The sequence below is a fragment of the Centroberyx gerrardi genome, chromosome 20 (genome assembly GCF_048128805.1).
Source record: "Centroberyx gerrardi isolate f3 chromosome 20, fCenGer3.hap1.cur.20231027, whole genome shotgun sequence".
Taxonomy (NCBI): Eukaryota; Metazoa; Chordata; class Actinopteri; order Beryciformes; family Berycidae; genus Centroberyx; species Centroberyx gerrardi.
The window spans coordinates 19,798,973-19,814,079 of record NC_136016.1 but is presented as its reverse complement, the minus strand read 5'-3'; the positions used below and the strand labels follow the sequence as shown (position 1 = coordinate 19,814,079).

General features: G+C 41.5%; 2 protein-coding genes across 2 annotated transcripts; one reads left to right on the top strand and one right to left on the bottom strand.

Moving 5' to 3' along the window:
- Nucleotides 1-2,978: 2,978 nt before the first annotated feature.
- On the bottom strand, nt 2,979-8,917 carry LOC139921564 (glucose-induced degradation protein 4 homolog). The gene is made up of 6 exons (XM_071911845.2): nt 8,547-8,917; nt 8,059-8,118; nt 6,806-6,913; nt 6,612-6,713; nt 6,059-6,189; nt 2,979-4,536 (listed from the first exon to the last, which is right to left on the bottom strand). The coding sequence occupies exons 1-6, from the start codon at nt 8,736-8,738 to the stop codon at nt 4,473-4,475; spliced, it is 657 nt and encodes a 218-aa protein (XP_071767946.1). The 5' UTR covers nt 8,739-8,917; the 3' UTR covers nt 2,979-4,472.
- A 263-nt stretch (nt 8,918-9,180) lies between these two features.
- On the top strand, nt 9,181-14,737 carry atpaf2 (ATP synthase mitochondrial F1 complex assembly factor 2). The gene is made up of 8 exons (XM_071911844.2): nt 9,181-9,530; nt 9,646-9,690; nt 10,333-10,481; nt 11,217-11,314; nt 11,689-11,769; nt 11,971-12,083; nt 12,888-13,003; nt 13,761-14,737. The coding sequence occupies exons 1-8, from the start codon at nt 9,404-9,406 to the stop codon at nt 13,896-13,898; spliced, it is 867 nt and encodes a 288-aa protein (XP_071767945.2). The 5' UTR covers nt 9,181-9,403; the 3' UTR covers nt 13,899-14,737.
- Nucleotides 14,738-15,107: the final 370 nt, after the last annotated feature.

Below are 15,107 nucleotides of genomic sequence, written 5' to 3'. Positions count from 1 at the left end.
GAAATAAGAGCCAGGCAGAAAAGAGGAAGTTTTTTTCGTGAACAGGAATTACAGGTCAAGATCAGGTACAAGAAGGCGTCCTGGTGACTCAGTTGGCTCAGGAGCACATCATGTAACTGCAACATCCTGGCTTGACCTGACGTGGGACCTTTGTGGCATGTCATCATCCCTCTCTCTCTCTTCCAGTCTTTCCTGTCTCTCTGTGCTGTAAAGGTGAAAACGCCCCCAAATAATAGTTAAATATAAAGAAAGGATCAGGTGCAGGTGGGGGAGAGATGGATGTGAGTTAGAGGTGGGATGGGAAGATGGGAAGTGTTTCATGAAGAGATGAAATGTCAATTCACGCAAGAAGACAGTAAGTCCAGTCAAGAGTCAAGGCCAGTTGACTAAATGATAACACGTCTACAGTCTAGATCATTTATATTTTAGAGTAATTGAATGAAGAAGCTCTGGTAATGACTATAATAATTTCTCCCCAAAATGGATGCATAGTGTTTTTACAATACAATACAACTCTCATTTCTAGCCTGGACACATAAAATGTGTTCTCCAGACAGTTTCTGCTAAATCCATTTAAAAACTAGAACAAAAAAACTGCAAAATGAAACCTAAAACTGGAAAATACCAACTGAACCAACCTGAAACTTACAGTAACTGAAAATGAAATCAAAAATTGCAAACAAAATATAAATAAATACTTCAACTCATGACCCCTATATATTATGCAACAGGTAGTTTCAATGCAGCAATCTGATTGGTCAAAGACGCATTCAGACATACTATATGTACATAATCAAATGTGAAGGTTGATGTTTTTAATGCACAGTATAATGCAATTGTTATGAAATACTGCTTGGTTAAATATAAAATTAAATAATTTTCCATTTTCCAAACATTAGCAGTACTGTGCAGGAGTCGCACAGTCTCTGATCTGTACTGGACAAAAGCATTATGTAAAAAAAGAAAAATGTTCCTGATGAGCATGATATAACATTTTTTGATATAACATTTCCTTTTTGACTCAAAGGCTCGATTCAAAGTCAAAATTTCCCCATCAGTGGAAAGTCCACATTCCTGCATGTAAACCTACAGTCATTAAATAACCACTGAAACTGACCCGCATTTAACACATTCCTCTGCTGTTGATGTTGAAACTTAATAGGCCTACAGTTCACACACACGCGCACACACACACACACACACACACACACACACACACACACACACACACACACACACACACACAGACACACGCACTCACACGCACACACACACGTATATGAACATGGCCTTCTAAAGGTATAACCTTTTATGCATATGATCATTTTACGCATATGGGATATTTTGTTTTTTAATTATTTTCTCTTGGAATGCGTTTTTTCGTTTCACAGTGACATTAAATTTGAATTGAATTGCCAAGAATGTACCAAAATTGGCTTATTATTAAAGGACTAAACAACATTATTTCCATGCTAATGAATTTAGACAATAGGTTATATGTGGATGCTTTTGAGTTTAGAATATACAGAGAACTACTGTATGCGGGCCATATGTCTCCTATATCTAATCTATTGTTCAGCTCTCAATTAAAGGTGCACTATGTAGTTTTGGGAGGAAAATTTAAACCTCAGAAAAATTGCACAAATCTCAGAACTGAGGAAACGTTGCCCCGTTTTAACATTTTGTTTACCTGTGCAGGGACAGCACACTGTCTACATTACATACAACACAAAGCAGTTTCCTCTTTGTAATGAATTAATTTGTAATTCTATTTCCTCTCTATCGCCCAGACGAAGGCCATGGAGCCGGAAATGTTTGGTGGGATAAATAAAGCACAACAACTCAAAGAAAAGAGAAGAGCGTGCTTGAATTTTCTTCATGAGTGGAACTGTTACTTTCATTTACTGCCATTAATGATGAGAATTCAGTATTATCATCATCACCATTTAGTCCCCATTAGCTCCTTGTTCCGTCAACCCACTACAGGATAAACACAGCATAAGAAGACTGTAGGAAATGTTTCTACACACTAGAGGGCAGCGCTGGGTAAGAAGTGAGGGCCAAAGAGTCATTTCCACTCCAACATTCCTGAATGATCCTGAATGATCTGTTATAGAGAGAAACAGCTTCAGCAGCATTGCTCTCACAATGCCTCCACAGTATGAGTTCAATAATAAAAATGTAAGAACTGAATTCATCATTTGAGGAAATTATTAGACAAGACTTGCCGTCAGCCAAATAATGAAAAATTTTGGCTGCGACTGGTAAGTTTGTCTGTTTACCAGCCACTATGGCAGGTAAAAAGGTCTAAAGGTTAGTTTCTACTCTAAAAAACAGATTTGACTGCTAAAATAGTGAGAGTGGCTGGAATTGTTTTTTTGAGCACATCAGCTACTGAAGCAGGTGAATGAAAAACTTTGATCCCTGTCCTTTTTACATCTGTGTAAGTATAAGTACAGTTAATAGTTTAAGTCAATAAGTTGTTCAAAACTTGATAATTCATGTGAGGTGTTGTATCTATATGTGTAGGGCTGGGCGATATTGACAAAATCAAATATCACAATATTTTAGACAGAATACCTCGATATCGATAATTTAGGGATGAGTATTGGTGCTTTCATAACATATTTACCCTCAAGAAAATTAGTAATGATCATTAGTAATCAGTAATGTGTAATCAGTAATAAGAAATGTGGATATGATGAGCAGGTAAAGTCAATCATTGTTCATTTTACTCAGCCAGAACAGGCGAATAAGTTCAGAAAATTGTGTCACTTTACTGTAACGAAGCCTTTAAGACCAGGAAGAAGGAACATTTAAGTTATTTCACAATATTACGATAACCAAAATCCCAGATGATATCTAGTCTCATATCACAATATCGATATTATAGGATATATGGCCCAGCCCTAATTATGTGGTCTATGCAAAATGTAATGCATCAGTCAGACAAGCAAGACACAGTGACGGGTGTTTTGATATGATTTTTTTGAATCCATTCCTCACAGACACGCCATCAATCAAGTCCAGACTTATTCTCAAACAAACACACTTGTGATCATTTATAATACAATTCTGATAAGCTTCAAAAAAGATGGCACCATCACATGGAAAGGGAACATGATTAGGGAGGAGAGTGTTTTCAAAAGGCAATTTAACAAAAATATTTCCTTTAATGAAGATAGATTTTTTTTTTTTTTAATATACTATAAGGATAGAATAAAATTTTGTCTCTGAAAACCCGGGGTTGATGTTTGGAGAGTGCTACGTTGATAATGTTGCATAGTCGAAGAGACGTAAAGGTGGGGAGGGGGATCTTAATTTAAAATGACACAAAAGGAGTAAAAAGCTCTTTGTTTAATGCCGAGTGCAGACCTGGGTCAAAAATACTAGCTATTCCTTTTTCAACACTACTATGTGATTGTTTTGGCTCACTGATGCAGCCTGACCCGCCACCTTTGAGATTGTGTGTTTGGGCATGTGAGTGTAAAATGCTGACTGCAAGCATTAGTAACATATAGTCCATCTTTGTGCAAATGTAACTCAATAGTACAAGATCCACAGCAATCACATGTAATAATAATCTCCCAAGCAATTTATCAACACAGATGTAAAAGCTCGTTTCACGTGTCGCTCACTTCGCAGCCTCAAAAAGTGCCGCTCAACGTCCATCGAGAGGAAAATAACAAAATCTCCTCTTTGCAGGCAATCAAAGAACCAGCTTAGCTTTAAAAAATACTGTCATTCTAGCTTATGAACTGATTAAAGCTCCGATCCTCAATCCTGAAGCGCTCTAATCATGAACTTCTCTTTCTTTTCTCTTATTCCCCATCGACTCAGTGATTCATTCGGCTTCTTTCGAGATCCGCCTCGTGTTAATAACAGCAGACTCCTCACAGGAATCCTTGTCCGACGGTCATCAAAATGTGTTTACGCTGCTCATTCGGCGATCAGCGGGATGAAAGCAGGACCAAAAAAAAAAAAAAAAAAAAACACAAAAGGGGGAATCCGCAACTTTGCTCATAAAGTGTCCCAAGATACTGTGCCAAGCATTTTAAAACCAGACATTAAAATAAATGGAGAAAGGAGTACACTATATAAACCACACCCAGTCTCGGCTGCTGGTTAGAACTTTACAAGCTCCATCCTGGGAGCAAAACTGCACTTTCTTCCTTTCCTTCTGCTCATCCGCACACATATCATCTGTCCTTTCATGACTTCAGTCCGGAAAAATCCAAACCTTCCTCATTTATCCTCTCTCTTGTCCATCCTCTGATCCGTCGGCAGTCCCATCTCCTCCTTCCTTGACAGGCACATCCACTTTTTTTTATTTTTTAGAAAATGTAACAGTTTCTCTGAAGAGCCAAATTCTCATCCCTAGTCCTCCTCCTCCTCCTCCTCCTCAGTAGCGTCCGCAGGCCTCTGCTCTGCCTCAAAGTCTTTGTCCAACAGAAAGAGACGCGGTGCCGGGGTCACCGGAACTCGTAGATGGCTGCGCTGTGTTCGGGAACGTGGGTGAGGTTCAGAGACTGGTACCTACATGGTGCAACAAGACAAGTTTGTGTTGAGAGGGGAAGCGAAGAAAAAAAGATAAGGATTCATGTAGGGCTGCAACTAACTTTTTCAATTAATCGATTAGTCTATACAATGTCAAAAATAATGACACTTAAGTTACCAGAGCCCAAAATGATTCTTAAAATGTCTTACTTAGTCTGACCAGCAGCCCAAAAAAAACAAAGTATTCATTTTATAATGATATGAAACAGAGAAAAGCAGCAAATCTTAGCATTTGTGAAGCTGTAAGCAGCAAATGTTTGGTATTTTTACTTGATAAATGACTAAAACGACTCATTTTATCTCGAGCGACTAATCCATTAATTGACTAATCCTTTCAGCACTAGATGCATGTTAAGTTAGAGGCCAAGCTCAATATGAACCTTGGATATTTCACATGCTAAGTTAAGCGATGCAAAAAAAATCATCAAGCACGATCTGGGGCACGGACTGCATTCTGACACTCATAGGCTGCCTAGCGTATAAAATATTCATCTGAAGAAGCATAAAGATGATGTATATGCATATTTGCTTATTCATATTTATCTCCAGCTGCATAAGCATCTTCATCATCACGGCAACACACAGCTTTACTACACACTTCAATATGTACTGTATGTATCCAGGGAAGACTGACTGAGGTTCACACAGAGCGTTTACTCCTTTAGTTTGGTTCCTCTGGTCAGCTGAGAACAATGCCATTCAAACTCTGGTGGCACCAAATAACAGCACCGGGATGCCAAAAAATGCTAGTGTCAGTTGTTATCCAAGGAAACTGTGGTGCAGTCCGTTATGAGTGAGAACGTAATCTGAACCAACTACAGGAAACAACCCCAAAATGCGCGAGTTTACGGGTATAAAGAGATGGATGTTGACATCTGATAGCCGGCAGTTACTCATGCTTGTACGGCTGAGAGCAACAAAATGAACCGAGGGCAAACCGCAGTGTGGACTGAAGCTTAGCTGCTTTCTCCACGTTTTCTTATGCGACTTTTGTTTACAAGCCCCGGTTCGCTCGTAACTGGGCAGAGTGAACCTAAATGAACCGAATACAAAGTATGCAACATAGTAAACTTTTCCACTATGGTTTGGACCAAAGAAAACCAACTGTAGGTGTGATCGCACCAGAGGAAAACATGCCGTTCTTCAGCAATGTCCTGCTTCATCCTCACACAGTTACACACACTCTCACCGGGAAGCTCCACTGGAATTGGGGGTTAAATGCCTTAAGTCTAAATGTCTTAAATGTCTGGTTAAGTGCCTTGCTCAAGGGCACCTGACGGCAGCCGATGAAAGCTGGGAATTGTGTTTCTTATTCACTTTCCCACCCGTATTTTCCCAGCAGTTTTTTTTGACAGTGCACAAAAATAAATAATAAGTATCTGGAATGACAGCTTGTAAGCCATGCAGTTTCAAGATGGCACCAAGTTTCCCACTTCTCAATATTACTCTAATTATTCAATTTCACCACTCAATCTCAGTAACTGGTGTTGTGCTGCGTTACCATTCAGAGCTTCTGTGGTAGTAGTAGCCCTCGATTGTTGCTGTGGATTTCTGGAAGCAGATGTAGTAGAATCCAGCAAAGGAAGCTCCGCTGATGTCTTTGATTGTATGGTCAGGAACCAGGAACTGCTCCTGAGGTTGAGAAACAGCAGCTGCATTTCATCAATAAGTGGTCTAACTAAAGCATATGGTCTGAGTGAATGATTCTCAACCGTGTGCCAGCGAGGTCCGAGAGTCTGCAGGTTTTCATTTCAAATTTCCAAACACTACGGCAGCTGAATTCACTCATTAGCACATCTTCAAACATCAAACAGAGAGGAGGAACTGATCAGTGGAATCAGCTGCTGTAGTGTTTGGAAATTTGAAATGAAAACCTGCAGACTCTCAGGCTTCAAAGGCACATGATTGAGAATCTGTGATGTAGCTCAACGCTTTGTGCAATCTCTCCTTGTGCCCTTCATCGTCACTCCCCTATTCTCTTATGTGTCATTAAAGAGACAGACGCTTGTGAATGCAGATGCTCGATATGGAGCCGTGTTGAGGCAGAACCTTACCTTCCACCTCATGAAGATGTAATCCGAGTTCTTCAGATCCTCATAGTCAAAATCATCCGAGTTGAATGTCTTTGCGTACTGGTAGAACGCCTGGAACTTGCCCTGGACACAAACACACAAAACAGTCATGTAAACCATTTGGCGGGAGCGGAATATTTCAGGGCCGGTTATGAATCAACGAGCTTTCCCCTTACCCAGTGCTTTCGATCCACATCTTCGTCCGCATCCCATTTCCGGGTCAGGAACGGCCGCTTCCTGCTGATGATCTCTCCGGCGAAGAACGTGGTCAGAGTCGGGTATTCCTGCGAGAGGAGCCGCGGCGGAGGAACACACATTGAGGTTTTTGTTTTTGTTAGCTCTGGCCCAGCTCCAGTATACATGCTGTTCTCTGCTCCACTCTTTGTATGGGAGAGAATGTCACGCCAAACTCCAGTGGCTTTTCTTTGAGTTTAATGTGACCTTAAGCTTAATTTCAACTTTAAGAACTGATTCGCCCGTTATTCATACAACCTTCTTCCAGCATAATAGAGTGTGGAGGGTCAGGGTGAGGGCAGCAAGTAGTGTGAATCAATTTTAAAGAGGCATTAAATAATCAATGAGCTTTATCGACCTCTATCAGCAACTAGTAGGAATTGTAACATCATTGATCGAACTTCTCTCTTCCTACACAAGTCTCTGGCACAGCCCCCCTCCCCCCAACCTATCACATCCCCTTGAATTAACAGCAGACAAACAATAAAGTCACATTTTCACAACAGAGACAAGCAAGCTAGCTAATTAGAGCAGAGATCCAACAGAAACGTCTAGTGGAGAGGTGATATATATCACAATGCAAAATGCTGTCACTACAATATTGCATTGTCATTTGTGTTTTGGGCTTTAGAACAAGGTTTTTTAGCCTTTGTAGCTGAAATGTGTTTTTGTGAAACCAGTTGTTTGCCTGTAGCACCGTCCTGTGAATAGGTGGGGTGTGTGTGTGTGTGTGTGTGTGTGTGTGTGTGTGTTGTCTTCAAATTCCAATGGATGCAGAGTTTTTGTCTGATTATGTCTCAGCAGCTGGGGATGTTTATGGTCATTTTGTGCATAGGGAAGTACAAATCTTACCCTCTGCCGCTTTAAAATTATTGATATAAGTGCTACTTGGTGGATCGGATGTATGCTGAATTAATCAGTGGAGTCTTAATGATTTGGAAAAGGCCTTACATCGTGTTCTGTGATCCATATAATGTATGTTTGCTGATTAACAAGGTATATTACACTGCTGGAATTTGTAATAGTTTGGTTTGACATTCTCTGCCATACAATCAAAGGAAGAGAGAGCGGCACAGATCGGGTCTAAACTGTACCAGTCTCCTACTCGTGAGAAGATAAAGCAGTGAGCTGTGGCCAGATGCAGCGGTTCATTTATTTATGTCTTCGGCTTAGTAAAGGAACGTGCTCCTCTCACCTCAGTCAGTCCTTTTATCTTCAGGTAGCCACACAGGTATGAATCCTCCATTGTAACATGCTTAAAAGGGAAATTAACAAGGAGAATGTTAATGTTTACTGCCCATCTGCATTAAGTAGTTTAATTCACGCAGCAGTGACAGTCAGTTCATTAGACCGGATGGCAGTAACACAGCTGCACCCACCCCAGCTTATACAACATGCCTCTCCCACTGACAGTTTAGCCGGGGAGCTATGAGCTAGCAGCATTAGGGCAGTTAATTTAACATTGCCTATTTATATCAGCAAATTATCAAGGGAGCCGAGGTGAGAAAATGCCCAGTGTTGGCTTGATACGAGTTAGACGTCAACACCAGGCCAGGGCTCATTGATTTCCCATTAGTAACCCAGGCTCAGCTGTCAATCATCACACCGCCCGTTTGACAGATCAGTAAATGCCCCTCGCCAACTGACAGCCCGCCTTAACGAAATATCCCTCCACAGCCTCACCTGCAAAACAACCTCCACGTCGTAAGAGTTCCCTTTACTCTTCTGGTGGCCTCTGAACTTGGACCCGCTGTACAGGAGCGAGGTGACAACCCCGGGCTGCTGGGTGTTGATCGGCGGCGGCGGGATAAGCGAGGCCGAGGAGGCGAAGGCCATGGCGGGGGAGTTGCTGAGGTATCTGGCGGGGACAGGCATGGCTCTCGGGCGGCGGGCTGGACACCGACCGCGGTCAGTGGCCGTCTGGGCGGTGGACTGCGTCGGCTTCTGCGGAGAGCACGACTGAAGAGGCCCACCAACATCCAAATTCCTCCTAATTCCTTCACAGTTTAGTTAGCCAGGCACCAAGCGCCCAGAAAAGTAAGTGGACTTCGACGCGGCGCCATAGGCAGCAGCATCCGCCCCTCTCATTGGCCAACTAGTTCCACCGTCCTAAAATCTCAACGCTCATTGGTTTATTTTGCGGAAGGCTTTCTGGGATATTCCTGGCTGTAGTTTTTCCTGTTATGAGACGGCCGTACTGTGTGTTGTGTATAGCCACTCTTAAAACTACAATTCCCAATAATATATTTTTTAATAATACAACCTGTCACACACGGAAGGTCACTCGCATGCTTTTGAACGCTGGGGCTGTTTTTAAACCTGGAGAAAATGTGTGGCAGCAAGTAGAGAAATAGCGGCTTCTATTATATATATGTTATACTATATATATTAGCACGAAAAATATTAACTCGTGTAAGCATAATGCTGCATCCAATAAGTAAGTAAGGAACTATATTACAGCCTTTAGCTTGTCGACCCACTTCTCAGGGAGGCTATTTCTGAAATCCTTGAAACAATCACACTTTTATATAACTGCAGCAATGTTGAGGAGCCTTGTTAGACTGCAGAGTCGTGTAGGAAATGCCCTTTCACTCAGCAGCGCGTGCACAAGAAGTCAGCACTCCCAATTCCCATTGAATTGCAATGCATACTCCACAGCCACCGCAGGTAAGAGGATTTGCCCCTGGTTGTGATTGCAGTTCTGGCTGCAATGCATGAGATGCAAAGGGCATGAACCTGCTGTGAGAGGTTGGACTGATGTGATGTTTTCTGCTGTTAACAGAGAGGAAGAAATTTTATGAAGATGTCAGCATATCCCAAGGTGACGGTAGGTTGTCAGATGTTATTAATGTATTGTAATGTGTGCTATACATTTTAGGTTGAGGATTTAAAGGAGAAGTTCACACAAAAATGAAAATAATGTCATCTACTCACCCTCATGCCAGTTGAAACACAGGTGAGGTTTGTTAGTCCACATAATGCACAAGGAGGTTGCCAGCACAATTCCGTAGCGGCCTTCTCCAAAACAACTGAAGTCAGTGGAGACCGGTTCTTTAGAGTTCCAAAAAGAGCAAAACATTAGCATAAAATGACTCCATACAGCTCGTGCAGCATAATCCAAGTCTTCTGAAGCCAAACGATCGGACAGTTCACGCTTGCGCACTCACATGGATGACAGAATTTTCATTTTTGGGTGAACTATTCCTTTAACACCTTAGTTAAATATGTCTCTCTATGTGTGTCATAGAATACCCCTGAATTTGTGATGTCAGGTATTTCCAAAATAATGAAGAAGGAACAACAAAGGCACTCTTCCTCTATCCAAAAAAAAAATCAAAATCGGCTTTATTAGGGAGACCCGTCCAATAAGCACCTTCCAACTATTTTACTCTTTTTCAACTCAGGCAGCACTCCAGATATTGTGTCACTCTTCCTACAAAATATTTCCATTTTGCGGTTATTTGTCCAGGTGGCTTGTATGAGATCAACCTAGACCGGAGGAAACTGAAGACGCCGGGAGGGAAGCTGTTCACGGTGCCAAATGAATCCCTGGCCATCGCCGTGGCAACAGAGTGGGATGCTCAGAGGGACACACTCAAGTTCTACACCATGCATCTGGTGTGGCTTTTTGACCTGCGGGTCGGATAGGCTTTAGTGTGTGTGCGTGTGTGTGTGTGTGTGAGTGAGAGAGATTATGTAATGAGGTTATGTTTTGGGAACTGCAGTAACCCAGATTCTCCACTGTCCAAACACACACACACACACACACACACACACACACACACACACACACACAGACAAAAGGGATTTAAAGTCACAATGAAACGGCATATTGAGAGCATCTAGCTTTCATAATTTGACATATTTCCTCTTGAAACAGGATGTTGGGGCGGGACATAACGCAAGGAGGGATCATTCAAAAGTTAAAACCAATGGAATATCCATTAGGGAGAAAAAGGCAGTTTTATTTGATGGGAGGGGTGGAGGGGCGGGATTGTTAAAAAATCTGATGGTTTTATTGGTTGGATGTATCCTTACTGGTACATGACTAGTCAGCACTAAAGGTTTGCTGTTTTTCAGGATGTAAAACTAATAGGAATCTGATATAAAAATACAAAGAAACATGAATTTTGAAAGTTTTGGGGCATTTATTGTTAAATAGGTGAAAAAGTAGCTAACAATGTGAAAAGATCGTTTTTCATTTCATTGCGACTTTAATGTAAAAATATTGAACTTTTATCTTGAAGTTTTGGCAACATTATTCTCAGCTTTCATGCCAATAAAGGATGTTAAACTGAAAATTCAATTGAGAGAGAGTGAGAGAGAGTAATGTTGGCACTTTGTTTCCTCCAGACTACGCTGTGCAACACAGCTCTAGACAATCCAACTGAACGAGACAAGGACCAAATGATCAGCGCTGCTCTCAAGTTCCTGGAGACTGATACTGTCTGGTAAACTTCTACATTTCTACCAATTTCTATCACTTTTGGTCCCCTAAAATGTGGGGACTATGTATAAAAAGGGCTGCAATTCCTACACGGTTCACCTGATATAGATGTAAATACCCTCAAATTAAAGCTGACAGTTTGCATTTTTAACCTCACAGTCATTGTTTCATTTCAAATCCAATGCGCTGGAGTACAGAGCCAAAACAACAAAAAGTGTGTCACTGTCCAAATACTGCACTGTAGATGGTTTCTAATGACAGAGACAGACATTCAGCCGTTTATTACACTGAGCTGTTAATAATAGTGATGAGTTTCATGTAGCATTTTCTGCAGTTGCACTGGTTGTAAATGTGAATGCTGTTGCTGTTTCCTTGTAGTTACAGAGTGGATGATCCTCCAGGTTTGGTTGAGCTACAGAAGAACGAGTGGGATCCTGTGCTGCACTGGATAGAAAACAGGTAACTGCTGCTTTAGTTTCTCTTGCATAGAAGTTGAAATTATTCTTAAAGCCCATCCCAATAGTCCAGGGGGCATTTCTCAGTATCTGCATGTCAGCTTACTGCAGCTTGTTGTTACTTGTTGTAAATGAAGCTGAGTGTGTAACAAAACTGTAATAAGTGATTTCCTAACTGTCTTTGTCTCCCATAATTCAACTGCAGATATAATGTAGTTATCGGCTCCTCCTCCAGTATTTTGGGTCCAGAGATCCCAGAGGCAACCAAGGACATGTTCAAACAACACCTCAGTTCTTACAACTTCTGGTCCCTGACAGGTGAACCATCTCAAAACTGATCCTAGATAAGCACTACTAACAATCAGACTCTCTTTAAAAACAGGCCCTGGTTTAAAACAAGGCTCTTCTATTGTTGTTATTCTATTGTTTTGTTTCTGTCGTGTGGTAACTGGTGTAAATGGGATGAGTTAAAGGACAGTTCCAGCGTGATTGTGAGTTTTTGCTCATTTCCCGTATTGCCTTACTATTTCACATCACTGAGGATTGTTTTCCAGCGCTCGTATCACATTATCTTAGTTGTTTGAGTAAATATGTTGAAATAGACGCTGTCTAAATATTACAAGGTACTCCCAGTAAGAAGCAGAAAGAGTAAGATGCCCTCTCCTGTCACCTTTTGGCTCTTGCAGTGTTTCTGAATGCAACGCATTAATATGAAGCGGTGAACTGAACTTCTTTCCAAATGTAAAAGTTTAGCGTTCTGATGCAGCTTTGCAAAACACCTTGCAAATTACCTTTACCGACTGAATTAGAAGTCTCAGAGTTGTTTTCTGTGCCGTTCAGAATTGAATGGGAGTGAATGAGCCTGAGAGGTTTGACAAAACTGATTTAAAAATATCTTTAATCTTGGCACATGCATGTAAAAACTATCACAATGGGATGGAAAGTGTGAAAAATGAGCAAAAACTCAAATCACGCAGGAGTTGTCCTCTAAGATGAGCAGGTGAGACTTGAGACTGGTAGGTGGAATAGCTGTGATGTGTAATTCACACCTTGGTGAAATGATGTTGTAATAGCATACAGTAGGATTGCAGTGTTGTATAGTAATATGTTTTCCCTGTGCAGGGCTGGAGTATGTGATCACCCAGCTGAAGTCTGTTGTGCTGTCGTTCGGGGTCGTTGACAGACATCTGACTGTGGAACAGGCTGTGCTGCTGTCCAGACTGGAGGAGGAATACCAGGTAGGAGAGCAGTAGAGAGATACAATACCCAGAATAGATTTTGTATCTACTCAGCCTTTCAGTTTTGTGTTTTTTAGTGCAGTGATAACTGTCTGGTGTATGTAGCTGAATGTGAAAGGTGCTACTTATCGCATTTTAAGCACCAATATATCATTGTCCAATCAAATGTGATACTTTGGTATAATTACCATAAACAAATGAGACCATGGTTGAGACAATTAGTAGCCTCTGTCTCATGCCAGCAGTGTTTCTCAAAATAAAACCACATTTCCTATAAAACCCTCTTGCTTCCGGTCACAAAGAGGATCTTTTGCTTCTTTGGTCAAAGGTTTTGTTTTTCCCTTTACTGAAGGGGATAAACATGTTGGAAGTGATTTTTCCATCGGTCTTTCAGGCTTTTCACTCCTTCCACCATCTACCATTGCGAGAAACTCTGAAAGCTTTAGCTGCGTTTGCTCTGGAAGAACAGAACCTCTTACTGTTTTGTGCCGTAAAGCGATCCAGCAGATTCCCCTCCACATCCACCAGGTGGAGAAACAATGTAAAATGCAGATTAGAGGCCGCTAGAGGCTGACAGACTTCTCAGTGATGATCTCGTTTGTTAATGATAGTTCTACTAATGTCTCAAAATGAATGTGGTATCTTAATGTTAAGATGTTAATTTGAGAAACGCTAAGTCTTGAACTGCTGCTTTTCCCCCGGACAGTTCTCTCTCATTCTGTATTTCTTCCTCTAACGTGCTGCCTCTCCTGCACAGATCCAGCGCTGGGGAAGCGTGGAGTGGGCCCATGACTACGACATGTACGAGCTGAGGGCACGGGCCGCTGCCGGAGCGCTTTTTGTCCAACTGTCCTCCGAGAGTTCAACTGTCAAACGCAAACTTCTGCAGGACTGAGAAGGATGAGGAACTCTGGGAACAATAGTGTTAAACACTCAGACACAAAACTCTCAGAAAGCACACAGCGAATCCTCAGACTGGGGGGGGGGGAACCCTGTTTCCGAGGGATTCAGTTCATCTGTGCTTTTACTTGCAAGAAGAAAAAAAAACAGCAACACATCCTATCTGTTCTGGTTTGCAGTGACAGCTGCTCTGTCAGTGATCTGTTAAAGAGTCAGAGTCATTTCACCCCAGTAAAATCACATTAGCTGTCCTTATTTACAGTGTTTATGTGCGGCAGCTGCCAAGTGTGACACCCATCGCCGTGTTTCCAGTCGGTTCTCAGTCATCCGTGACATTTTGGACACTGTGCACGGTTTCATGAGAACAGTGACTAATGTTGTTGTCCGTTTGGCGGTGGAATGTTAATTCCCTATGTGCTCAGTCTCTCGCTGCATCTGAATATAGTAAAAAGCAGATGCAATCCTAACAGTAAGCACTATTCATACTAACTGTACTGTAGGGATAGTGTTTGGTAAAGGCATGCTTTATGTGAAAAATATCCACATATCCACAAAACATACTACTGTTTTCCAGCAATTTTTCTGTAATTGGTTAAGTTTAACATCATTCACCTGACACACATGCTGCCATTTTCAGTGTGCTGTTGTTGAGGGAAAGAATATTAAACTCAGTATACAGAAAAAGCCTACTCATCAGCATGTTCTCCGCTGCATAGTGCAGTTTCCAGATGAAGCTGAGTTTCAGATATCTGCCGCAGCCCAAGTGGCCATTTTCTTGTGCAAAGTTGACAGTTTTGTTGTTGCTGTAGAAATAAATCAAAGCGATTAACAGAATGGCGTGATCTGACCCATATGTGTCCCTTGCTTCCTTTCCATGAGTTGTGTCAAATACCAGTCAAACTAAGTTTATCTATGTGAACATGAATTAAAATGCTAAGTAACATTTTCCAAATAGGCCTATGTATTTATTTTTTTCATATGCCGATATTCACGTATTTCTGCGAGTTGCATTTTCCGATGTTAGAATGTGACATACATTCATAAGCCATCGATTTTACTTTTATTGATGCAACCTTTGATGCCTTTTATTTACAATTGCCCGAGTCCTATGATGTGTGTTCTAGCTGTCCAATCACGTTAACTGTCAGAATTTCTTGGCCAATGACATTGCTCGGTGGGCGGGACTTGCTGTACGTTTTCCCAA